Source organism: Nesoenas mayeri (genome assembly GCF_963082525.1).
Source record: "Nesoenas mayeri genome assembly, chromosome: 29".
Lineage (NCBI taxonomy): Eukaryota > Metazoa > Chordata > Aves > Columbiformes > Columbidae > Nesoenas > Nesoenas mayeri.
The window spans coordinates 2169786-2196244 of record NC_137561.1 but is presented as its reverse complement, the minus strand read 5'-3'; the positions used below and the strand labels follow the sequence as shown (position 1 = coordinate 2196244).

Here is a 26459-nt window from a genome sequence, read left to right as displayed (position 1 = left end):
GGAGACTGGGAGATGGGAGCACGTTTCAGTTTCCAGATCCCAGCACAGAGCCCAAACCATCCTGCCCTTGGACTCTGGATCCCATTTCCTGAGATGCAAAGCTGGTGCGGCTTTTGTGGATAATCATGTTAAAAGCATGAAAAGTCCTTCAGGTGTTTGTGTAATTTGCCTAGGAATGTCAGTTTTTAAAGAAAAATAAAAGTTTAACATGCTTATATTTAAATATCTGTAAAATAGTACTCTGCATCTGTGGTAGCCCCTCTGGCAATGACAGTTAAATAGGTATTTGCACTATAAGGCTCCATACCCCATCCACAAGCACACATCTAAGTGGTTCAGATGACGGGTGGTCTGGCAAACATCACCCTTTGTGTCCCCAAGTGATGGACACTGCTTATGTGCCTCTGCTGAGAGTGGCAGGAGCTGGATCCCCTTCTCGGGACAGACTCCTTCCAGGAGAGACACAGACACAGGGGAAACTCATCGGGGCTTTACGGCATTTCACTCGGCATCAGTTTGACATATTGGGTGCTGTCCTGTGACTGCCCTTTCTGCACAAATGATCATACAAACACAACCATTTAGTGAAACATGGTCATAAAGGGCTGTTATGGACAAGAAATGTAACCATGAACTCTGGAGAGAGCGAGGAAGTTCATAATAAGCACCAGGAAGAGCCAAGAAGCTCGAGGCCTCTTCTGAAGAGCGGGAAACCTGAGCAGCTGTGATTGGCCATTGTAGATGTGGGAGAGGGTCAGGGCATGTCAGGGAGAAGCAATAAGATGGCTGATGGCTTCAGTGAACCCTTCCAGCCATGTCTGAGCCCAGCAATGGAAAGCAGTTGATGTCTGCAGGTGGAGGAGGAACGGGAGGAAGATCTTCCTGGGAATACGGAAGGAAGAAAGGCCTCTCTTGGGCTAATCATGTATGGCAGTGCCATTGGCATGCTGTGGGCATGGCTGTGCCTGGGAGATGGGGAACGGCTGCTGCTGGGGTGACTGTGCTCAGTCATGGCCCATGAGCTGACCCTGCTCTGCTCTTCTCTCATACTGCCCACACTTGGATGGTCCTCAGGAATCATCCATGAGCCTGGTGGATCCATGAACCTCCTGCAGTGATGGGTATGGATACAAATAGGGGATTCGAGCAAGTTTGGGACTGGGACACTGAGGTGACTGGTAGACCTTTGCCAGGTGTATGAAAGAAACTGGATGAGTTGTGAGGAGCTCACAGGCATTTCCAGCTCCACAGGAATCCAGAGCCTTGCAGTTAAAGCAACAGCACTTGACATAAACACCACCGCCAAAACACAAAACCCTCACACTGACCACAGGAAAAGCCTTGAAAAACATTGGAGAAAGATCTATCAGGTCCCAGGGGTCAGGGCTCAGCCATTCTGGTGATGAAAAAGCATCAAGGGCTGACATGGCATCAGAGCCACCTCCACATGGCCCTCACCACCTGGAACCAGTGTCTCCAAGTCTCTCCTTCACCAGCCCCCAGGGACAGGGACCTGCTCTGGTTGTTTCCTTCACAGCTGTGTCAGTGATGGCCCTTCATGGGGTCCCAAACACCCTCAGAAACCTGGGGATTGATTCTGCCTTTTGCTTCATTAGAGGTTTGTTCATTGTTTCAGTATCTGCAGTTCATGATCATGGCACCAGAGGGCTCACTAGCATAGAAAATGCTCTTACAAGCCAAGGCTCTGTGCATCATTTTCCTAAAGGTTTCAAGGCTGGTGTGGATGATTAGAGAGATTTCAGGAATACCAAACAGAGAGCATTTCCATAATATATGGCAATAAATCCAAATTTCTTTAAATTCCGTCCCTGCTTGCCCTTCCCTCCCTTTCCAGAACAGGTGGCATCAGCAACGTCCAGTTCATATTGATGTGTTGCATCTCCTGATAAAGACTGAATATGTCAGAAAAGTGTGTAACTAAATCAGCATGTGAGTGAGGAGACAGGCCAGGACACCTCAAGAGGAGTCACACTCCTCTGGACCAAGAGGTGGGTGTTCCTGGCAATCTCAGGTGCCACAGCACAGCGATACTTGTATTCAGGAGCTGGTCAAGTGACCCATCTCCTGTTCTGTAACGGTGTCTGAGTTTGCTCAGGTCACCCCTGACTTGAGCCCCATCCACTGCTGGGTGTTCTCCAGACTCCTGCCTTCAGGAACCAAGTCCCAGGAGACCTTGCTGGTGAAGATGGAGGCAAAGAAGCCATGAAGAACATCAGTGCTCTCTGATTCTACTCTTAAGAAGTTGAGCAGCAGACCCACGTTCACCCTGTCTATTCTCTTACTGCAAGTGAAGCTGTGTCAGCTCATCTTGCTGCCCTTCCCGTACAGGTATCAAGTCCAGGGGAGCTTTGTCATCATCCCCACATCCATTGCCAAGGTTTCTAAATTCCTCCTTTGCAGCTTCCCCTGCTCCCACCTCCTGTGTGCTGCCTTTTGCCCTAGAGCTCCAGCAGTTCAGGTAAACAGTCTCATGAGATAAATGGTTCTTTTCACCAGTATTTGAAGAGATCATTCTTGTACTTGGAGCAGGCTGTCCTGTAAGGCTGATCAGTTTTCCTGAGCTCCTTCACCCTTCAGAGCAACCTCCATGTCACCAAATAGGCCACCATTCCCTAGTATGTCAAAGTCTTCTCCTCTGGACTCCACCAGCCTGTGCTCTGCTGCTGGCCTTCCTCCCTCCCCTCTGGTGCCTGGGACCCCACTGTGTCCTGGTCACAACAGCCAAGGTGGACACCGATGATCACATCCCTCAACAGCTCTTCCTTGTTTCCCAGTTACAGATTCAGGTGAGCAGCACCCTTGTTGGCCCACCAGGCAGCCACGTTAAGAAGTTGTCCCAAGATCTTCTAGAATATCGGCACCTACAGCTTTCACTGGTCAATGAATGCCAGGGTAATTACAGTTTCCCATAGGAACCTGCTCATTGACTGCAGAATTCCTCAGGCTGCTGACAGAAGATCTTTTCCATTTCTTCATGATCAATTATTTTGTAACACCGAACATGTTGTCACCCTGTACCAGGGTTTACATGGCAAAGACTTGGAACTGGGGGTGAGTGTGGGTGTGCTACAGTTGTCACCTCTCTGAGAAGACAGCAGGAGTTTGATTATATGTCAGACAGAGACGATTTCAGCTGCTCCAAGATGAACCCACTCCTTGCCCAATCTGAGCCACTCACTGATGCTGGAAGCACCTCTTCTGTCCAGGAAGAGACACAGCTTTGAGGAAATCTGGAATTCACCCATCTGAAAGATCTGAAGGTTGATAAGGGGAAGTGGCCAGTTATGTGTCAGGGTGGCACAATAAACCAATCCGTCAGGACAGAGCAGGACCTGGCATGCTGAGCAGTGACCCTGAGGAGAAGGGCCTGGGCACTACAAGGTCCCCACAGCAGCCCGTGGTGCACGCTCACCATGAACAAGGCAGCTGCACACGGGGCTGCGTGAGGAGGAGCGTGGGGACCCAGACACCTGCAGTTCTCATCCCATTCGGTTCAGCACTGGTGTGACCCACACACACGGGTGTGTGCCAGTGTGTGGCTTCCCAGTTTGGAGAAGCAGGGAGGGACTGGAGAGTGCAGGGCTGTGCCAAGGCAGGTTCAGCACCTTGTGCACATGGTGTGGGGTGCTGAGGGACCTGGGCTGCTTCAGCCCAGCCGTGCTGGGGAGGCTGCAGCAGTGCAAGAGTAGCCTGAGAGTGCTTGAAGGGCGGTTTCAGAGGTGGTGGAGGTTTCTTCATAGTGGGAAAGAGCATGAGAAAGAAATAATGGCCCCAAGTGCAGCTGGGGAGGTCCAGGCTGGCCATGAGCAGAAAGGAATGTGATGGAAGGGCAGTGCTGTGGTGGAGCAGGTCAGCAGAGGGAGTCTGCATCAGCCCAAGGCTTTGTGCTTCAAGGAGCAGCTGGGGAGGATGGAGAGATCTCAGCAAAGGAAGGAAGATGCTCAGACAAGAGCAAGGTGGGACAGCAGGGGGGATGTCTCCAGCCTGCAGGAACAGAGGTGCAGGGGATGCCACAGCACAGGACAGGCTGTCGTGGAGATGATCACGGGATGGAAAGAGGCTGAAAGCCCCACCAGACATGAGCTCCTTCTCCCCTTGGCTGTGGCTGTTGTCTGCACCTCTGATGGCTGTGAGGAGACACCTTGTCCTTGCAGCACAGGGGCCTCACGGCCTCCTTGTCCCCAGCCAGGAACCTGGGAGGTGTGGGACCATAGTCCTGCCCTTGGCCTTGCACAGCCCCACATCACACTGTCCCAGGAATGGCCCGGGCAAGGTGGGAGGGACAGGATCTGCCTTCGCAGGGCTGGCGGTCAGGGCTTGGCTTTTGGTTAAAGAAACACAACCAGGTTTCCTCAGCATCAGAGCCACCTTTACTGTGCTTTTCTTGACCTCCAGTTTTCTTCTCTAACCAAACCGGGATATTGTTTCTCAGTAGGTTCCCTCAGTGGGACCCATTAATATTACAAGAAACTTTGGAGTTTGAATGTGACTTTGACTTCTTGAGAAGTTTCTTCAACTTCCCCTCAGGGTCTGAGGTCCATGGGCTCAGCACCAAACTCACCAGAGGGGTCATTAAAGCGCCTTGTGCTGCTCCTGTGCTGCTGAGCTGGGCTGGGCTCCTGGGACACAGGGAGCTCATGGCAGCGGCAGCGCTGCAGAGAGACAGCTCTGCCCAGGAGCAGCTCCTCTGCACATGCAGCAGGGCTGAGGGCTCTGCCTGGGGATCTCAGCAGACGAGCAAGGCAGAGAGAGATTAAAGGTGGTCAGTACTGGAGGATGACTGAGAGCTCACTGGAGGAGAAACCTTTGCAGCCCTTGCCATGGTAGGTCTCTGGTGCAGGGCAGTGCAGCTGCAGCTCCTGGAGGCATCTCCTGAAACTGGCGCAGGCACAGCTTGTGGGATCTGTAAGGACGGGGCTCTTGTCAGGCCATGTTGAACAGCTGTGAAGCCGGGTGAGCACCCAGGGGTGCCCAGGGCTGTCCTGCAGAGCAGGGTCCCTGCACCCCAGGGCTGTGCCGGGCAGGGACTCTGCCGCCTGCCAGGGTCAGCGCTCAGCCTGCCCGGGAGATCCCATGGCAGCAGCTGTGGGGGGAAGGAGCGACCCCCGGCAGGGCAGGCAGGGAGCTTGTGGAGCTGAAAGGGGCTGTGTGGGTCAGGGCTGCTCAGAGCTCCAGATCCTCCCACAGACATGGCACAGGGTCCTTCTGAACAACAGCATTGATTCAGCAACAGCCACAAGGGAAGGAGTCTGTGCTTTCAGTTTTCCACTCTTGCTCGTCTGGGTGTGCAGTGGGAGATGGGGATTTATTTCTCTCTTTGGAGAAGACGCTCAGAGCCCAGTTCTCATTAGGACGTGTCTGAGCTGCTCCTGAGCCCCTGCACACACAGAGCTGCCCCTGGGCAGTGCCAGGAGGTGTGAGCAGGACAGAGCTGAGCACACAGCGCGTGGGACGGGGTCTGTGACACTGACAGGGAGCAAACCAGGGACAGACACACAGCTGCAGGCAGGACAGACATGGGCAGGACGAGTTAAATGGTGGGGATGGGATTTAGGAACGTCTCTCACATCCTTTCCAGTGCAGACACATTTCCCAGTGCAACCCCTGGTCTCCTCTCCTCCCCAGCAGACCCTCTGCCCCAAAGCCATGGGATCCAGGTCACGAGTCTCCACCTCAGCAGCTGGACCACCAGGTGAAGAGTTCCTAGAACGTGGTACACAAAAAAGGTGCTAAAAGTACTTGCTCTACAGTTTCATTATGTGAGTAGCAGCAGCACAGACGGGTAAGGAGAAGGTTCCACAGCATGCCCGTCTGCCTTTCTGTCCTTGCTTTATTTTCTGGTAGCACTGCAGTGTCCTTCCCTGTTTCTCCACCTGTCCCTGGTGCTCTTGCTCTCTGGGGTTGGGGTGGAGATGTGGGTCAGTTTTTGTTCTGAAACGAGTTCAGTGAATCTTACCTCAAAGGTCTGTTCATGGAAACCAGATGCCCAAGCTGCGTTTTAAACAGTGATGAACAGTTTTTCTCAGTTAGTAGAAAGAGAGAATGAGCTGAAACATCCCTCCATCAGTGAAGTTGTATTGCATGAGAAACAGCCTGTTTATTCTCTAACTTGTCACTGCGTTTTCCTCATTGCACAGGTCCACATGCCCACAGGCAGCCAATGTCCAACAGCAGCTCCATCACCCAGTTCCTCCTCCTGCCATTCACAGACACACGGGAGCTGCAGCTCTTGCACTTCTGGCTCTTCCTGGGCATCTACCTGGCTGCCCTCCTGGGCAACGGCCTCATCATCACCACCATAGCCTGGGACCAGCACCTCCACACCCCCATGTACTTCTTCCTGCTCAACCTCGCCCTCCTCGACCTGGGCTCCATCTCCACCATTGTCCCCAAGTCCATGGCCAATTCCCTCTGGGACACCAGGGCCATCTCTTACATAGGATGTGTTGTGCAGCTATTTTTGTTTCTCTTTTCCATTTCAACCGAGTATTGGCTCCTCACCATCATGTCCTACGACCGCTACATTGCCATCTGCAAACCCCTGCACTACGGGACCCTCCTGGGCAGCAGAGCTTGTGTCCACATGGCAGCAGCTGCCTGGGCCACTGGGTTTCTCAATGCTCTGCTGCACACGGCCAATACATTTTCACTGCCCCTGTGCAAGGGCAATGCCCTGGGCCAGTTCTTCTGTGAAATCCCCCAGATCCTCAAGCTCTCCTGCTCACACTCCTACCTCAGGGAACTAGGGCTTATTGTAGTCACTGTCTGTTTATCATTTGTGTGTTTTGTGTTCATTGTGGTGTCCTATGTGCAGATCTTGAGGGCCGTGCTGAGGATCCCCTCTGAGCAGGGACGCCACAAAGCCTTTTCCACCTGCCTCCCTCACCTGGCCGTGGTCTCTCTGTTCCTCAGCACTGTCATGTTTGCCCACCTGAAGCCCCCTTCCAGCTCTTCTCCATCCTTAGACCTGGTGGTGTCAGTTCTTTACTCGGTGGTGCCTCCAGCAGTGAACCCCCTCATCTACAGCATGAGGAACCAGGAGCTCAAGGATGCCCTGTGGAAACTCTTAACTGAGTGTTTTCTGAGGCAATAAACTGCTCATCTGCTTCTACATAGAAGTTTAAATGTAACTTGCTACAAGTCCAGCTTGTCATCTGTATTTGCTGTTGTTGTTGGCATTTTTTTATTCTGATAATGTTGTCTTCCCCTTGCTAAAACACTGTCTGCTTTTCTTTTATAACCCCTGGTTGTGTAAATGAGGAGCCATGATCTGTGTGTATTTATACAAAGTAAAGGCTCCTGTAGTGACTTGATTTTCACTAAATCCTTCCTGGAAGGCCTTTTGGAGCTGCAGGGACACTTCCTGTGATGGGTGAAGGGTAAAAGAGTCCATCGTGACAGCCCTGCCAGGGAGCAGCAGCGCTTGTTCTTCCAGAGCTGTTCTGGTTCCACTCCACACTCTCCTTCTCATCCCTGGTGTTGGTGCAAGGCCTGAGTGCTCTGGCAGCTTGGTCACCGTCCTGCTGTGTGTCAGTGCTGTGGGCGCAGGCAGGGACAGGCAATGGGCACTGCTGTGACAGAGATGGTCTTTGTAAAAGTAATTCCATAAAGAACAGCGATCTTCTTAGGACAGTGTCAGAAGACTTCGGACTTCTTAAAATTTCTGTCAAGAACATGCCCAAGAAAATGGCCACAGATTTAAACACCAGAGTACAGCTGAACAATGTGCGTGTGCAGGGCTGTCACACAGCAGTGTCCTCTCACAGCCAGGCTCCTGCCAGAGACCTGCAGGACCAGCAGAGCAGGGCTGGGCTGTGCCCCTGTGCACTGGACACCCCGTGGAAGGAGCCCCAGGTCAATCACCATGGACTGGCCCCTCACAACCACCATTTCCAGCACTGGCCTCTCACCCCAGCTCAGAGGTCTTTGTCTCTCCATGGAATTACACTGTATGAGTAGGTCAGAGGTTCATGTTTACATTGTACAGATGGGATGTGAGCGTGTACATCATGTATGTGAGGTAAGATGAACATGAATGAGAACAAGCACCATCAGCTATTCCTTGGGGTTCCATTAAGACCTGTGAGACAGACAGTTCATTGAGGTCTCATCATGTTGGTTTTCCCATAGGAAACCAGCAGAAAGCAGCACTGGAATGTGCTTCCTTGAACCAATGTCCACTCCTAATGATGATGAGGGACATAAAAGATAAATGTAAAACATGGCAACTCACCACCGGGCTGAGGTGCCTCCCAACCTTTGGGAATAGGAACATGAGGCCAGACAGACACTGGCTCTTTGTCTCTGTGTATAAGGGAAATTGTCTGTCCCTGAATATTTCAAGGTGTTTTAAGAGTCCACAGGGCCAGCTCAGATGTGGACACCTGACAGAACCCTGATACTTCTGTGTGTGACTCCAAAGACAAACCCCAGTGGCACAGTGAGATTCATCTCAGCTCCCTTGGACAACTCATTGCAAATGTCCCTGTTCACTCCATCACCTTTGCCATCCCCATCACATGCTGTTCTACACAGTCCTACACCTGCCCCTCTTTCCCTGTGGGAAATTCTGGATTGTGGTCTCAGAAGTGCCAGAGTGATCAGAGAGGTTCAGAGGTCCCTCAGAAAGGCAGACGTCAAACCCATCTTCAGGAATGGCAGGAAGGAGAACTGGGAGAACGACAGGCTGCTCAGCCTACGTCTGTCCCCAGGAGGGTGACGGGCCACATTCTCCTGCAGGGATCTCCAGGCATTTGAAGGACAAGGAAGGAATTGTTGAACCCAAATGGGCAGGGGAAAGAAAGGCATGTTGAGTACATGGAGTTTTGCAAGGCCCCAGACATGGTCTGCTGTGGTGCCTTAGAGCAGATTGGTGAGATCTGGGATGTAGATGTGGATGTTGTGATGGGTGGGGAGTTGGCAGCATGACCAAACCCGAACATCATCAGTGGTACAAAGTCCTGTGTTCAGCCAGTTTCTAGTGGCATCCCTCAGTGATGAGTACTGGGACCAACACTGTCCTATGGCTTTATTCTGCCTCTTCATTATGTCGTGGAGCACATTTTCAGCAGGTGACCATCTTAATGAACATCCCAGTCAGTGAACCAGCCAACACCTCAGTGTGACTCGCTCTGGGCAACGTGTGAGGAGTCCTGGGCAGGGCAGGTTCAGAGGGCATGGGGCACAGTGCAAGACACAACATGATCTTGGCTTCATGCCTGCAGGCCCATCAGATGTCAGTTGATGTCAATGAAAATTAAAATAAGAACTGAAGTCAAAGATCCAAAGCAAAGGAAGGTGTAAACTTTCCTTCTCTTTCTTTCTTTCTTTCTTTCTTTCTTTCTTTCTTTCTTTCTTTCTTTCTTTCTTTCTTTCTTTCTTTCTTCTTATTCATGTATGTATTTAAGTATTTATGTATTTACTTATGTATTTGTCTCTTTATTTACTTGTTTATTTACTTGTTTATTTACTTATTTACTTACTTATATTCTTATTTACTTTTTTACTTATTTATTTACTGATTTACTAATTTATTTATTTATTTATTTGTTTTCTTATTTACTTATTTATTTATTTAGCTATTTTAAAGTCTTTGCATGAGGAGTCCCTTTCTTTGCAAAGGAAAGAATTCTCCAGAGCTGGGGATGGATTCAGGACACAAATGTCTTCAGCTGCAGGGACACAAACACCTGGTGCCAGTGTAGATGCCCCGGGAACCACTGCCCAGGCTCCACCTGCACTGCACGGTGCTCTGGTCTCCCCAGGTCCTGTGTGATAGATGCCAACACCAGGACAGCACCTCAGGTACACTGGGCCCCTAAAATGGCCCTTGCTGTTCACGGTGAGACAGCTGATGAAAGATGTATTAAGGGTAGGAGAAGAAATACTGGTCTTCCCCTGTACTTCTATTACCAAGACTTTATGATTTCATCTCCCTCGTCATTCAGGAGTCCCCACCTCTCCTGATTAAATATCCCTGTCCAAGGACAACTTTCCAGCCCTGTCTGGACGTTTGCCCTTCCCAGTGCTCTCAGGTTTCTCCTCCACTTGCTCTTTGCTCATTCAGTGGCCTCTCAACTGTCTGGTTTCTGCTTTGAGCTTCAGGGAGTTACAAACTTGCCCCGTTCTTCAGAGCTCTAATCGACATGGCAGTCAACATGTTCATTGTGTTTATTTCTATCCTCTCCTGTCTCTCTGTCTAAAGCAGTTCTTGTGTGGGTGTCCCTTGTGGATGCTGGACCTCATCAGATCCACTTACACACACAGCTGAGGAAAGTGTTTTGCTGTTGATTGAACTGTGCAGTGTTTGCACAGGAGAGCAGGTGGAGCTGGTGCACAGGAGCTGCAGCATCTCCTGCAGAGCTCAGTGGAGAAGTCTGATGGAGGAAAAGTGATGCAATCTCTGGTGGCCAATGAGGGAACCGGCAGACTGGGGTTGGGGGTGAGGAGCCAGGTTGTCCATACAGTGTCCAGCCTCAGGGACTGTTCTCCTGCCTGTCCAGATGTCTTCAGGAGATCCTCAGGATCAATGTCCAGTGTAGAATGCTGCTGTCACTTCTTCCATACACTGAAAAAATGAGAGAAAATACCATTGAAAGAAAAAACCCCATCTTATGTAATCTTCTTTGAAATCTTCATCAGCAAGTGTCCCATTGAAACCTCTCCAGTTAGTTCTACAAGTCTGGAAGATGTGAAGGAAATTACAGAAAGCAACATCACTCATTAGGGCTTTCTGTGTTTTAATGAGCCCCATGGTGTATTTGGTGCTGAGTCCATAAACCTCAGATACCAAGCACAGACTGAAGAATCTGCTCAAGAAGTCCAAGCCAGAACAAACTCCAAAGTACCTTGAAGCATTAATGGGCCCCACTGAGGGCTGTTACTGACAAAGCCTCCCAGGGACTCGTTAGAGCAGGTAATTGGAGGCAGTGATTGCATCAGGCACAGGCAAAGTGCAGCAGCTCTGATGCTGAGAAAGCCCTTGGTTTGTCTGATGAAGGACAATGGCCAAGCCTTGAGCCCCTGCCCCTGGAAGGGAGATCCTGTCCCTCCCGTGTGGCTCAGGGCTCTTCCTGGGGCTGTGGGGAGTGCGATGCCCAGTGCAGGACAATGGTGTGACACTCCCTGGGGGTGCAAGGAGGCAATGGGGTGCCATGGCCATGACAACCATGTGTCTTCTCTTAGGCCTCGCTGGCAGGGACATCAGCCATAGCCAAGGGGACAAAGACCTTGGCTCTTTCAGGGACATCCAGCCTTGCCAGCGCCCTTGGCCATGTCCACCATGGTCCATCCTGCACTGTCCCAGGCCTGTGGCTGTTTCCCTACAGGCTGCAGACACCCCATGCGCTTCCCCACCTTGTTCTCAGCCCAGTGTGTCCCCACCTGTGCTGCTGTCTCTCCATCCTCACCAGCTGTTCCTGGAAACACAAAGTCATGGCTGATCCTGAGTCTCTCTGAATGACCACAGCACTGCGCTCAGAATGACATTTGTTTATCCTGAGCTCCACTCTGGACCTCCAGAGCTGCAGTTTCTGATGGTTTCCTTCCTCATGCTGTTTCTCTGCTCCCATCATCTTGGAAAGTGATTTTCAAGATTTCTGAAGCTACTACTGCCCTTTCTTGTCATGGTTTTGCCACACCCACCAACTAAGACCATGAGAGCTGCTCACATCCTGCTCCCAGTCCCCAAGTGGGATAAGGGAGACAACTGAATAGGAAGAGAGAAACTTGTGGATTTAGAAAAAAAAAATAATAAGACAATGAAAATAATACGCTACTAGTAATATTATACTTATACTAAAATACACAAAGTAAAGTATATGACACTCAGTGCAATCCCCCATAGAACTCCAGTTGTGCTGAACAGGCAGCCCAAAAGAAGAGAGCACCCTGGTCCTGAACAGCTGATCCAGGCAAGAGAAAGTACAAGTGCAAAAGGCAGAGAGGCCCAAGGGCCAACTGAAAAACTGGAAAACATCGTAAAACTGAACTAACAATGAACTCCCAATAGAATGGAACTTCCAAACAGAGCTAACCAGTGTAGCCGGAAAACCAAAACTAACGGGCAGGAAAATACACCTCCAGCTTTATAGTGAGGATGACACTAATGGTAGAGAATAGCTTGTTGATTGACCTGGATGTCAATCAATGTGTTGTCTTGTCTGTGTCCCCTCCTACCAATTTGCACCTGCAGCTGCACTCCAGAGAAGTCCTTAGTTTCACTGACAATAGTCCAGGTAAATTAAATAGAAATAGATAAATGAAATTAAGAAAATATACTCAGTGCCATCCCCCGTGTAACTCCAGTCACACGGAGCAGCCAGTCCTGCAGAAGGGAGCACCTTGGTCCTGAACAGCCCATCCCAGCAAGAGAGAGCAAAAGGGCAACAGGCAGAAAGGCCCAAAGGCCAACGGCAAAATGGCAGAACGGCAAAAGGCCGAACTGACCTCGAACTCCTGACAGGATGAAACTTCTGAATGGAACTGACCAAACCAGCTGGAAAACCCAAAGTAACGGATGTAACAAGCCCAAAAGCCGGCTCCAGCTTTAGACTGAGCATGGCACTAATCATAGGGATTATTTCATTGATGAGCCTGCATGTCAATCTAGGTGCTGTCCTGTCTGTGTCCCCTCCTGCCAATCTGCATCCACAGCTGGATGGCCAAAGAAGTCCTTGGTTTCCCTGACAACAGCCAAGATACCAGTGAGTTCTGACATTCCTTTCATAGCAAATGGCAAACACAGTAAAGCTGCTAAAAGACAAAATGAACTCTATCCCAGGGAAGAAACAGCGTTATCTCATTATTCTCATAGTAAATCTAAACAAAAGACTGCACTGGCTGTGAAGGAGAGAGGTTCAAAATGCATGAAGAAAATCAACCCAATTTCAGTAGAAACAGCACGTTTCCTCAGGCTCCCCTTCACCAGGCTAAAGCAGTTTGGGTCTCTCAACATCTCCACACGTGACCCAGACTTTCTCTGGCCACACGACAGCTCCTCCCGTTCCTCCAGAATGGGGAACCTCACACTGGGACACTCGGCTCCAGATGTGACCACACCAGTGCTGAGTCACGATGGGCAATAACTGCCCTTGTCTGGGTGGCCACGCTCCTCCCAGTGCAGCCCAATGTGCTCGTGGGCATGTTCCTGCTCAGCACCACTGAGAACTGGCTGAACATCCAGGCTCAGAGGGTTGTGACCAGTGGCACAAAGCCCAGCAGGAGGTACCATGAGGAGCACTGAAGGACACCATATCCCCACCCAACATCTCCTCCTACAGGTGTCTCTTGGGTCCCTGGAACCACCTCAGTGCCAAGGGGGAGAGCACTGCCTGTGTGGGGTGGAGGAGATGGGGTCTGGAATGAGGGTCCAGGGGCAGTTTCTCCTGGTTGTTCATGCAGCAACAAGCTGGGCTGGATATTTGGAGAGAGGAACTCTTACTAAGGGCCTCCAATGGGCTTAGGGATGGTCTAGATGCATTCAGGGACCTTTACATCCTGGTTGTAATTATATGTGGGTCGCAGAACTGCAGACAGCTCTCAAGGTGAGGCCGCACTAATGCTGAATACAGCAGCATAGTCAGCTCTTTTGACCACATGGCCATACTGTGTTTGATGCACCCCAGGATGCCGTTTACCGTCTTGACTGCTGTTGGACAGTGTTGCCTCCTGTTGACCCTGTGGCCAACCATCACGCCAGATCCCTTTCTGCAGGGCTGCTCTCCAGCTGCTCTCTCCCAATCTACACTTGCACTCAGTGTTACTCTCTCCCAGGTGAACAATCCAACTCTTGGACTTGTTCAATTTCATGCCAAGTGCTGGGTCCTGCACTTGGGTCACAACAACCCCAGGCAGCACTACGGGCTCAGGGAAGAGCGGCTGGAAATCTGCCCAATGGAAAAGGCCCTGGGGGTGTTGATGGACAGTGACAGAACATGAGCCAGCGTGTGCCCGGGTGGCCAAGAAGGCCCCCAGCATCCCAGCAAGCATCAGGAATAGTGTGGCCTGCAGGACTAGGCAAGTGATCATCCCTCTGTTCTTGGCACTGGTGAGGCAGCACCTCAAATCCTGTGTTCAGTTTTGGGCCCCTCACTACAAGAAAGACCTTGGGGTGCTGGAGTGAGTTCAGAGAAGGGCAACTAAGCTGGTGAGGGGTCTGGAGAACAAGTCAGATGGGGAGCAGTGGAGGTAACTGGGGTTGTTTAGCCTGGAGAGAAGAAGGCTGTGGGGAGACCTTATAGCTGTCTGCAGCTACCTGAAAGGAGGTTGGAACATGGAGGGTCTTGGTCTATTCTCCAATGTAGCAAGTGATAAAAGGAGAGGAAAAGGCCTCAAGTTGCACCTGGGAATATTCAGTTCATATATTAGGAAAAGTTTCTTCATGGAAGAGTTTGTCACGCATTGGAACAGGCTGCCCAAGGAGTGGTTGAGTGACCATCCCTGGAGGTGTTTAAAAGACATATAGATGAGGTTCTTAGGGACATGGTTTAGTGCCAGAGTTAGGTTAATAATTGGACTCAATGATCTTGAGAGTCTCTCCCAACTTAAATTATTATATGATCTCTTTGGGATGAGAAACGTGATGGGGCAGGGGGCAGCTCTCTCAGATGGAGTACTGGGATGGATGGATGGACAGATGGGTGGATAGATAGATGGAGTGGGACAGAGAGGGGGATCAGCCTATCAGCCTAAGTGCTGGGGCCAGCCATGGCATGATGGAAGCAAGGCCAGCCTCACTTTGTCCTCTGCTCTGGTTTCCTCCTGTGCCAGCCCCTCTCATCAGCACACGACTCCTGGCCAGGAGCTCTTCATGCTGCTCCTGCTACCGCAGTGACAGAGCAGCCTGCCCTGAGCTGGGGAATGCAGAAACAGGGTTCTGTGGGTCATTCATTCCCCTGTTGAAGCACAGAGCACAGGGAGCAGGCTGTGGTGCCTGGAAACCACAGCGAGACAGTCCAAGGCAGATCACGGAAGGTCCTTCACCATCTCCAGGAACACTGGGCAGCCACAGATGGACACTCAGACCAGCACCATGACGTAACATGGTGCCCCATGTCCTCCCCTGAGCCATGAAAAACACAAGCACAGCAGCATGGCCTTGTGGGGGAAATTTATTCAGGCTGACCACAGCTTTGGAAGAAGAGCCCGAGCCCCAAATACTGAGACTGAGGAAATCCCCTTTTGTGGGGTGTTTCAAAAAGATGGCCCCAATTTCAGAAATACAGTGATGTCAAAATGGGTCCACACCTGTATTACAGAGATGTGACACAGGACACCAGCTGTACCAGGGCCCCAGAAACAGGTAGACAGGCCTCTGAGTCACTGCTCTGGAGAAGTGTCGTGGGTGAAGAAATTCCTTGACAAACATGGTTATCACAGATGAAATGCTCAATGCACAGGAGATTTCTGAGATGAACTGGAAGCCACTTCTGAAGAGACATGAGTAACTCATTGTTGCTGAAAGAAAAATGACTGAACCAGCTTCTTCAGCGCCACTTTCAGCTCCTGGTTCCTCATGCTGTAGATGAGGGGGTTCACTGCTGGAGGCACCACCGAGTACAGAACAGACACTAACAGGTCCAGGGATGGAGAGGAGATGGAGGGGGGCTTCAGGTAGGCAAACATGCCAGTGCTGATGAACAGGGAGACCACGGCCAGGTGAGGGAGGCAGGTGGAAAAGGCTTTGTGCCGTCCCTGCTCAGAGGGGATCCTCAGCACGGCCCTCAAGATCTGCACATAGGACACCACAATGAACAAAAAACATCCCTCAAAAAAAGATGCACTAAACATGATAACCCCAAGTTCCCTGAGGTAGGAGTGTGAGCAGGAGAGCTTGAGGATCTGGGGGATTTCACAGAAGAACTGGCCCAGAGCATTGCCCTTGCACAGGGGCAGTGAAAATGTATTGGCCGTGTGCAGCAGAGAATAGAGAAACCCAGTGGCCCAGGCAGCTGCTGCCATGTGGACACAAGCTCTGCTGCCCAGGAGGGTCCCGTAGTGCAGGGGTTTGCAGATGGCAACGTAGCGGTCGTACGACATGATGGTGAGAAGAGAATACTCTGCACCAAAGAAGAAAGATACATGGAAGACCTGTGCAGCACATCCTATGTAAGAGATGTTCCTGCTGTCCCACAGAGAATTGGCCATAGACTTGGGGAGAGTGGTGGAGGTGGAGCCCAGGTCGAGGAGGGCGAGGTTGAGCAGGAAGAAGTACATGGGGGTGTGGAGGTGCTGGTCCCAGGCTATGGTGGTGATGATGAGGCCGTTGCCCAGGAGGGCAGCCAGGTAGATGCCCAGGAAGAGCCAGAAGTGCAAGAGCTGCAGCTCCCGTGTGTCTGTGAACGGCAGGAGGAGGAACTGGGTGATGGAGCTGCTGTTGGACATCTGCAGCCTCTGGACACAGAGCAATGACCAAAGAAGATGAGACAGTGACTAGATAGGGGAGATTTCTCTGAGCAAAATCAAAGCCATTTCTCACACACTCTCCCCTGCTCCACCCCCTTGTCCTTTTCCAGACCTTCCTCCAGCTCGGTGTCTGAGCCCTGGGTGGTGCTGGCTGGAGGTACCGTGAGGAGCAGGGCCTGTGTCCACTGGCTGCCGAGGAGTCAGCCCTGCTCTGCACCAGGGGCCATGGGAATGGGGGGCAGGGGACCAAACTGGGGTTCAGCTTTGTCAGATGGAGCCACAACATGTATCACCTTTCCTAAGGGCTGAGCACCCCATGTTTGGCCAATGACACCCACGACTCCTTTCAAAAACCCTTTATTTTCTCTGCACAGCATCTCTTTGCTCCTCTATAGGGCTTTCAGATAAAACAAAGATGCTGTAAGACAAGTTTGCATCCTGGAGGGAATTTCACAGCTTGGAAGGAAACCTCAAGGCGATAGTAAAGACAGATGATGGCATTTGATTGAGGGAGACTCAGCTCAGTCCCCAGCCCCACAGACTGCATTGCCCACAGCCCACAGGTCAGAGCAAAGCTGGGACACGTGTGCCCATGGACACACCTGCAGGAAAGGACCCCCAAGATCAGGCTGTGACTCTGCAGCTGAAACTGCCATCCCCAGAGAGCCTGACAGCAAGAACAAGATCCCAAGAGCAGTGACCCAGAGCAGGGGAGCAAGAAGGAAAATGCGGTGAGGGTGGGGGTGAGAGAGGCCAGGGCAGAGGCAGCCGGGCACTCAGACAGCGTCCCCCTTCCCCAGCTGTGCAGCCACCTCCCAGACACCAACAGTGCCGGGCAGCTGCTCTCAGCCCCTGCGCTCTGCAGAGGAACTGCAGCTCTGGCTGCACAGGAGCTGCTTCATGCCTTGGAGCCCTCGGCCCTGAGGGCAGAGGCTTTGCTGGATGGGAGAAAAGGCCAGGGGGCTGCTCACAGGAGGGATCTGACCTGCAGGGGGTCACAGGGACTTTTCTCTCTTCTCCCTCCCATAACAATTCCGGGTTTGGTTTCCTCTCATTTCTGATCATTTCCCTGCTGCCTGGAGATTCTCCCCTGGGAGGTGTTTCCCTGTCCATGTCTGTTCCCTGTCAGTGCTCACAGACCATCCCACCCTCTGTGCCCTCCCCCTGGCCCTACAGATCCTGCCTGTTCACAGGGCACTGCCTGGGGGCATCTTCCTGTCTGCAGGCTGGAAAACAGGACAGGTCAGACTAAGGCTGACGGGTCCAGCCAAGGTGATGCAGGATCTGTGCACAGGCAGAGGGGTGGGAAGGGGTGTCATGAGCCTTCTGGCAGATATACTGATAACTCACAGTTGCAGTTCAGGACTCTCAGTGACTTGTTTCAGCATGAGAGCTCATTTTCATTTTATCCTTTCCTGCACCCCCCACCCCTTGGGAGAGGAAACTGAAAAGACAGGCTCAGGAAAGCTCCTTATCTGTCTGCTAATCCTTGCATTGACCTTGACATTGAGGCATCTCCTTGGAAAAATGCTGGGGGTGATGTGGATGTGTGAACAGCCCCAAGCTACACAGCACCCTCTCCACAGCAGAAGCACCTTTCCAGCTCAATAGGGTTTGTTCCTTCCCTCCACATCTTTTCCCCTTCTTGTTGCTGGGCTCTCCCGGGCTGGCTGAGCGCTGACCCTGGCAGGGGGCAGAGTCCCTGCCCGGCACAGCCCTGGGGTGCAGGGACCCTGCTCTGCAGGACAGCCCTGGGCACCCCTGCCTGCACAAAGAGCTTCTCACACCTGGAGTCATCCTCAGCAGGAGGCAGCTGCCATGTGTTATCCCTCTGTTGGTTTAAGGAGGAAATCCCTGCTCTGCTGCAGGTCCTCCTTATCTATACAAGAAAGTTTTTCATAATTTTACTTACGTATCTCGTTTGATGTACCAGCGTTAGGAAATTCCACCAAAATCTACAGATGTAATAATGTGCAGCCACAGACTTACTGTCTGTGAAGATTTCTCTCCTTGTGAACTCGCAGCAATCCTCCCGCCCACATTTCCTTTCCTCTCTCTCTGCCTGGCTCCTGTGCCCTCGGTGCTGCAGGCAGAGCCCTCAGCCCTGCTGCGTGTGCAGAGGAGCTGCTCCTGGGCAGAGCTGCCTCTCTGCAGCGCTGCCGCTGCCATGAGCTCCCTGTGTCCCAGGAGCCCAGCCCAGCTCAGCACCACAGGAGCAGCCCATGATGTCCCTTTCTCTGTCCCCTCTGGGCTCCTCCAGGTGTCCCTGGGGCTCCAGGGGCACATCCTTTGAAACAGCCTGAAGTAATCAGTGATGTTGATTCTCTCTCCTCTGAAGAGACACATCATTGTGTTCTTTGTATTAAACAATGAATTCGTTGGAGAATCAACTTTTCTTGTCCCATCATTCGACAGGACACCAGCAATATTACAGCGAAGGATCTAATATCTCCAAGCTGCAGGAGGAGTATCTTCATTTGAATGAGTTCAGGCATTTTATCCTGGTTTTATACTCTTAGGTCTAGAGAGACATTCATCAGTCTTTGCCCATGTCATGTCTGTGCTCTGATTCAAAGCCTTTGCACACATGGGCTCTTGGACACTTGGTACCAGGCTTCTTGTGCAGGTCAGAGCCGGGCTGGTGCCGGGTGGCTCAGCCCAGATGTGAGGCCATGTCCTCAGCCAGGGACCTGACTGGGGAGCTGGAGCTGTCAGTGCTGCAGACAGAGCTGTGACACGGATGGAATGAACTGCCAGGCAGGGTGGCAGGAGTGAGTTCATCTGGTCTGCAAGGACAGCAGCCTCCAAGCACAGCAACAGTCCAGATCAGAACTCAGTCCAGACCTGGAAGGCAATTCAAGGGCCCATAATGAGCTGTTACTACTGCAGGAACAGTTAAAGGAAAAGCAAAGACACTGCGAACACTGATGAATTTAATAAGAGGTGAGAATCCCTGTGTCCTCTCGTTCTTCCATCTTCACCAGCAAGGTCTCCCAGGCCTCTGTGACTGGAGGCAGAACAAGCAGCAGTGGATGGGGATCAAGTCAGGGGTCACTGGAACTAACACAATCCTCTCCAGTCTATGGGACAGCAGGGGCAGCATCCCAGGAGCTGGGACAGCAGGACCATGTCACAGTGAGGCCACTCTCCACCATCTGTGAAAGCTCATGGAGACTGGGGGGACTCCCTGACCACTGGCAGCTCTCACACAGTGTGTGCACTTTTCAAAATGGCCCATGGGTGAGCAGGGGAACTAAGGGCTGTGCCCCAGAGCATGGCCACTGGGACCCCATTTCTGGGTGTCTGGAAGAGAAGGTGACGGGGTTTGCCCAGGGCAGGTTGTGCCTGTCCATCCTCTTTGCTTTCTGTGAGGACAGGACAGGGTTGTGGATGTTGAGAAAACATCGATGGTCTGTTACCTGGAGGTCAACAAGGCATTTGGCATCATCCCCCACAACATTCTTATGTCCAAGGTAGGATATTATGGTCTGTGTCAGTGTGCAAGTAGATGGGTATATCCAATCTGGATGGTTAGGCTTGGAAAGGTGCTGTAGAAAGGGAGAAACTTTCCAGTTCTGAGGACAGTCCAGCACTGGAAGCTGTTTCCCAGGAGTGCGCACCCACTATGTCCCAGAAAGTGCCCAAGATGTGTTTGGATAAAGCCCTGAGCAATCTGATCTGACCCTGCTGTGAGCAGGAGGTTGGTCAAGACACCTCCCGAGGTCCCTTGGAGCCTGAATGACGCTGTCCTTCCTTCCCCTTCATGTTTTCAAATTAGGGAGAACTCTCTGTTTCTCCCTGAGCACAGAAATAATCCACATGAGGTGCAGGGTTGCTTTACAAGTGCCCCCAAACAATCCTGACAACATCTTTTCCATCCTTTTTCTTTTGCCCTCAGCCAAGATCTTATTGTTTGTTATCCTAATGCTTCTCCAGAAAGAAAAGCCCATGTTGTTAACCCTTTCAGAACAGGTTGTTCAGAAGGTGTCAGCACTTGACCAGCTTCTTGCACCCAAATATCAGCGTGACGTGTGCTGAGATGCCAGGGAACACCTAAAATCTACGTGAAGGGTATGTGAATTCTGATTGGGTATCCTGGCTTGTCTCCTGACCCATGTGGTGCTTCAGGCTGTGAAGAGAATCAAAACCAGCCATTGGACTGGGGTAGTTCCATTTTACACGTGTCACACAGGGCAGATGAGGGAGCTTAGAACTCCAGACTCTGCTGCACTGTTGGGACTGCAGAGACTGAAAATGCAGGTGACAGTGTGTGTCAGTGCACACACATGAAGATTCTGGCTTCCTTAGGGCCTTTGCACTGACCTCGAATCTGTTCCTTGGCCACCTTTGTCTTAGAAAGAAACTCTTCTCCTATGCAACCTCCATACCACACCACATAGGAAATAATTAAAAGGTAGAGAAATAATTAAAGAAGCTCAATTTAGGGGTAATTCTGTCCAAGAGGTGTACTCTTTAAATGATTAAAACAAAAAAAGAAGCGAGAAAAAAGCATTGTTCTAAGATCTTCTTTCAAGACACAACTACTGAGATGTAGTAGATGTTTTGAAAAGCAAGAATGACAGTAAGGAATGAAATCAAAGAGCTTTAGTTTATCATGATCATCAGTTGGAATGAGGAGTTACTGTCACTAGTGACAGCACCACTGTTCACAAACATCCTTCAGAGCATCTCCATTTTTCCTGGGCTCCAAAGCTCATCCTGCTCAGAGTTTGACAGGATTGCTGCAAACCCCTGTGACCCAAATCTCTGCAACTGTCTCTGCTCAACAGCCTTTTACCCCAGGAAGGGGAAAACTGCCAATGCAGACACCAACCCAGTGCCCAACCTGCCTGGAGAGCCAGGACAGTTGTGCCACACAACAGCCGCCTCTGAGGGAAGCTGGAGGTGATGGGATTGAAATGGTTTCGACTCAAAGCATAGAATCAGAGAATCATGGAATCATTGAGGCTGGAAAAGACCATTAAGAACATGGAGTCCAACCGTAAATCAGACACTGCTCAGTCCACCACTAAACCATGTCCCAAAGTGCCACATCTCCATGTCTTTTATACACCTCCAGCAATGGAAGCTCCAATCCTGAGCTGGCAGGACACCATTGGCTGCAGTTGGACATAAGATTCTGGTCATGGCTGTGAGTTCAGCCCTGGCTGGCAGAATGTCTCACATCCTCACTGAGGAGGGCAGGGGGCTGGGAGATGGGAGCACGTTTCAGTCTCCAGATCCCAGCACAGAGCCCAAACCATCCTGCCCTTGGACTCTGGATCCCATTTCCTGAGATGTAAAGCTGTTGGGCCTTTTGTGGATAAACATGTTAAAAGACACGAAAAGTCCTTCAAATGTTTGTGTAATTTGTCTAGGAAAGTCAGTTTTATATGCTTATGTTTAAATATCTGTAAAATAATACTCCGCATCTCTGGTAGCCCCTCTGGCAATGACAATTGAATAGGTATTTGCACTATAAGGCTCCATACCCCATCCACAAACACACATCTAAGTGGTTCAGATGACGGGTGGTCTGGCAAACGTCACCCTTTGTGTCCCCAGGTGATGGACACTGCTCATGTGCCTCTGCAGAGAGTGGCAGGAGCTGGATCCCCTTCTCGGGACACACTCCTTCCAGGAGAGACACAGACACAGGGGGAACTCATTGGGGCTTTACGGCATTTCACTGGGCATCAGTTTTGACATATTGGGTGCTGTCCTGTGACTACCCTTTCTGCACAAATGATCATACAAACACAACCATTTAGTGAGACATGGTCATAAAGGGGCTGTTATGGACAAGAAAGCTCACCGTGAACTCTGGAGGGAGCGAGGAAGTTCATAATAAGCACCAGGAAGAACCAAGAAGCTCGAGGCCTCTTCTGAAGAGCGGGAGGCCTGAGCAGCCGTGATTGGCCATTGTAGGTGTGGGAGAGGGTCAGGGCATGTCAGGGAGAAGCAATGAGATGGCTGATGGCTTCAGTGAACCCTTCCAGCCATGTCTGAGCCCAGCAATGGAAAGCAGTTGATGTCTGCAGGTGGAGGAGGAACAGGAGCAAGATTTTCCTGGGAATACGGAAGGAAGAAAGGCCTCTCTTGGGCTAATCATGTATGGCAGTGCCATTTGCATGCTGTGGGCATGGCTGTGCCTGGGAGATGGGGAACGGCTGCTGCTGGGGTGGCTGTGCTCAGTCATGGCCCATGAGCTGACCCTGCTCTGCTCCTCTCTTACACTGCCCACACTTGGATGGACCTCAGGAATCATCCATGAACCTGGTGGATCCATGAACCGCCTGCAGTGATGGGGTGTGGATCCAAATATAGGATTCAGGCAAGTGTGGGACTGGGACACTGAGGTGACTGGTGACCATTGTCAGGTGTATGAAAGAAGCTGGATTCGTTGTGAGGAGCTCACAGGGATTTCCAACACAGAAAACCAGAGCCTTGCAGTTAAAGCAAGAGCACTTGACATAAAACCCACAACCAAAACACAAAACACTCACACTGACCACAGGAAAAGCCTTGAAAAACATTGGAGAAAGATCTACCAGGTCCCAGGGGTCAGGGATCAGCCATTCTGGTGATGAACAAGCATCAAGGGCTCACATGGCAGAAACTTGGGTTTGCTTCTGCCTTTCACTTCTTTAGAGGTTTGTTCATTCTTTCAGTAGCTGCAGTTCAGGCTCGTGGCACCAGAGGGCTCACAAACATCTAGAATGCTCTTAAATGCCACGGTTCTGTGCATCATTTTCCTAAAGGCTTCAAGTCTGGTGTGGATGATTAGAGATTTCAGGAACAGCCAAACAGAGAGCATTTCCATAATAAATAGCAATAAAGCCAAACTTCTTCTATTTGCTTCCCTGCTCGCCCTTCCCTCCCTTTCCAGAACAGGTGGCATCAGCAGCCGCCAGGTAATACTGATGTGTTTCATCTCCTGATAAAGACTGAATATGTCTGAAAAGTGGGTATCTAAATCACCATGTGAATGAGGAGATAGTCCAGGAAACCTCAAGAGGAGTCACTCTCCTCTGGACCAAGAGGTGGGTGTCCCTGGCAATCTCAGGTGCCACAGGACAGTGATACTTGTGTTCAGGAGCTGGTCAAGTGACCCATCTCCTGTTCTGTAATGGTGTCTGAGTTTGCTCAGGTCACCCCTGACTTGAGTCCCATCCACTGCTGGGTGTTCTCCAGACTCCTGCCTTCAGGAACCAAGTCCCAGGAGACCTTGCTGCTGAAGATGGAGGCAAAGAAGCCATGAAGAACCTCAGTCCCGTCTGATTCAACCCTTATGAAGTTGAGCAGCAGGCCCACATTCACCCTATCTATTCTCTTACTGCAAGTAAAGCTCTGTCAGCTCATCTTGCTGCCCTTCCTATCCAGGGCAGCTTTGTCATCATCCCCACGTCCATGGACAAGGTTTTTAAATTCCTCCTTTGCAGCTTCCCCTGCTCCCACCTCCTGTGTGCTGCCTTTTTACCCTGGAGGTCCATCAGTTCAGAGGAGCAGCCTCACAAGATAAATGCTTCTTTTCATGTGTGCTTGGAGAGATCATTCTTGTGCTTGGAGCAGCCTGTCCTGTAAGGATTATCAGATTTCCTGAGCTCCTTCACCCTTCAGATCTACTTCCATGTCACCACTTTGCCCACCATCCCCCAGTCTGTCAAAGTCTTCTCCTCTGGATTTCACCAGCCTGTGCTCTGCTGCTGGCCTTCCTCCCTCCCCTCTGGTGCCTGGGACCCCTCTGTGTCCTGGTCACAACAAACAAGGTGGACACTGATGTTCACATCCCTCACCTGGGTTTCCTTGTTTCCCAGTTCCAGATCCAGGTGAACATCACCCTTGTTGCCCATCAAGCAGACATGTTAAGCAGTTGGCCCAAGATCCTTTGAAACTGCACCTTCAAATATGCCACGCCAGTGAATGTCAGAACAATTATAGTTTCCCATGGGAACCTGCTCATTGACTGGTGATTTCCTCAGGTTGCTTACAGAAGATCATTTCCAGTACTTCTCCATGGTGCAGCAGATTGTTACACCCAACACACTGTCACCCTGTCCTGGGTTTACATGGCAAAGTCTGAGGGTGATTGTGGGTGTGCTGCAGTTGTCACCTCAGAGAGGACAACAGGAGTTTCACTGACATCAGACAGAGGGGATTTCAGCTGCTCCAGGATGGATCCACTCCTTGCCAGATCTGAGCCACTCAGTGATGCTGGCAGCACCTCTGGGATATTGTATTGGAGAAAGGGCAAAAAACGCTGCACAACAGCAGGTGGGAGAGAGGAGGGAGGAGATGTGCGAGAAAAGCACTGCAGACACCAAGGTCATATCCTACAGGACCCAAGCAGGTCCCTCAGCAGGCCAAATCCTGCTCTCCTGAAATCCTGCTCTTGGCCTTGTTCTCATCTCCCAGGAGCCTCAGCTCCACTTTCCCACCCCTGACTGTTCCATCCTGACCAACTCTTTCTGGTTTGTAAGTGTGAAGTCCCACAGGGCACCTCACCCCACTGACTCCTCAGTCACCCGTGTCAGGAAGATGTTGTCAATGGGCTCCAAACCTCCTGGATGGCTGGTACCTTGCAGATATTGGGATATCTCAGGTCTGCCATGAGGACACAGCCTGGAAACATGAGGCTTCTTTCATTTGTCTGAAGGAGGCCTCATCTCATTCCAATTCCTGATCAATGGGCATGTAGCTGATGTCCAGTCACCACAATATTGCCCATGATGTTCTGCCCTCTCATGCTGACTCCTCAGCAATCAGCTGACATTGTCTGTCCCCAGGCAGAGCTCCACACATTCCTGCTGCTCTCCCACATGAACAGAAACTCTCTCTTTTACTCCAGACCTCTGGCATTATGAGCACCAGACGCACCAGACCCCACAGTTTCTCCAGGAGATGGTATTTATAGTGTCCTATAACTCCTCATGCTGTTATGCTGGGAGATACACCCCCATCAGGATAAACAATTTGCATGCAAACTTTAACAGCTGAGCAAATGGTGATTCAGTCCAGGGAGAGTCCAGACCTTGAGAAAATCTGGTATTTACAAAACAGAAAACTCTTGATCTGCAGAAGGAGAAATGGGCAGTGATGTATCAGGGGGGACAATAACCCCGTCCATCAGGACAGAGCAGGACCTGACACGCTGAGCAGTGACCCTGAGGAGAAGGGCCTGGGCACTACAAGGTCCCCACAGCAGCCCGTGGTGCACGCTCACCATGAACAAGGCAGCTGCACACGGGGCTGCATGAGGAGGAGCGTGGGGACCCAGACACCTGCAGTTCTCATCCCATTCGGTTCAGCACTGGTGTGACCCACACACACGGGTGTGTGCCAGTGTGCGGCTTCACAGTCTGGAGCAGCAGGGAGGAACTGCAGAGTGCAGGGCTGTGCCAAGGCAGGTTCAGCACCTTGTGCACATGGTGTGGGGTGCTGAGGGACCTGGGCTGCTTTGGCCTAGCAGCGCTGGGGAGGCTGCAGCAGTGCAGGAGTAGCCTGAGAGTGCTTGAAGGGTGGTTTCAGAGGTGGTGGAGGTTTCTGCATAGTGGGAAAGAGCATGAGAAAGAAATAATGGCCCAAAGTGCAGCTGGGGAGGTCCAGGCTGGCCATGAACAGAAAGGAATGTGATGGAAGGGCAATGCTGTGGTGGAGCAGGTCAGCAGAGGGAGTCTGCATCAGCCCAAGGCTTTGTGCTTCAAGGAGCAGCTGAGGAGGATGGAGAGATCTCAGCAAAGGAAGGAAGATGCTCAGACAAGAGCAAGGTGGGACAGCAGGGGGGATGTCTGCAGCCTGCAGGGACAGAGGTGCAGGGGATGCCACAGCACAGGACAGGCTGTCGTGGAGATGATCACGGGATGTAAAGAGGCTGAAGGCCCCACCAGACATGAGCTCCTTCTCCCCTTGGCTGTGGCTGTTGTCTGCACCTCTGATGGCTGTGAGGAGACACCTTGTCCTTGCAGCACAGGGGCCTCATGGCCTCCTTGTCCCCAGCCAGGAACCTGGGAGGTGTGGGACCATAGTCCTGCCCT

At 51.3% G+C, this 26459-nt stretch overlaps 2 protein-coding genes and 1 pseudogene across 3 annotated transcripts in view; 1 reads left to right on the top strand and 2 right to left on the bottom strand.

The window, feature by feature from the left end:
- The window catches only part of LOC308050575 (olfactory receptor 14J1-like), a gene marked incomplete at its 5' end in the record, with an annotated part of 296725 nt that overhangs the window by 160804 nt on the left and 109462 nt on the right, over positions 1-26459 (bottom strand). The window lies entirely within an intron of this gene.
- LOC308050641 (olfactory receptor 14A16-like) lies at positions 6182-7137 on the top strand (annotated as a pseudogene). Its single transcript has one exon. The product of its transcript is annotated as an olfactory receptor 14A16-like (transcript).
- On the bottom strand, positions 15469-16404 carry LOC308050640 (olfactory receptor 14C36-like; the record flags this gene model as incomplete). Its single annotated transcript, XM_080360798.1, has 1 exon — positions 15469-16404. One exon carries the CDS (start codon positions 16402-16404, stop codon positions 15469-15471), a length of 936 nt encoding a protein of 311 aa, XP_080216924.1.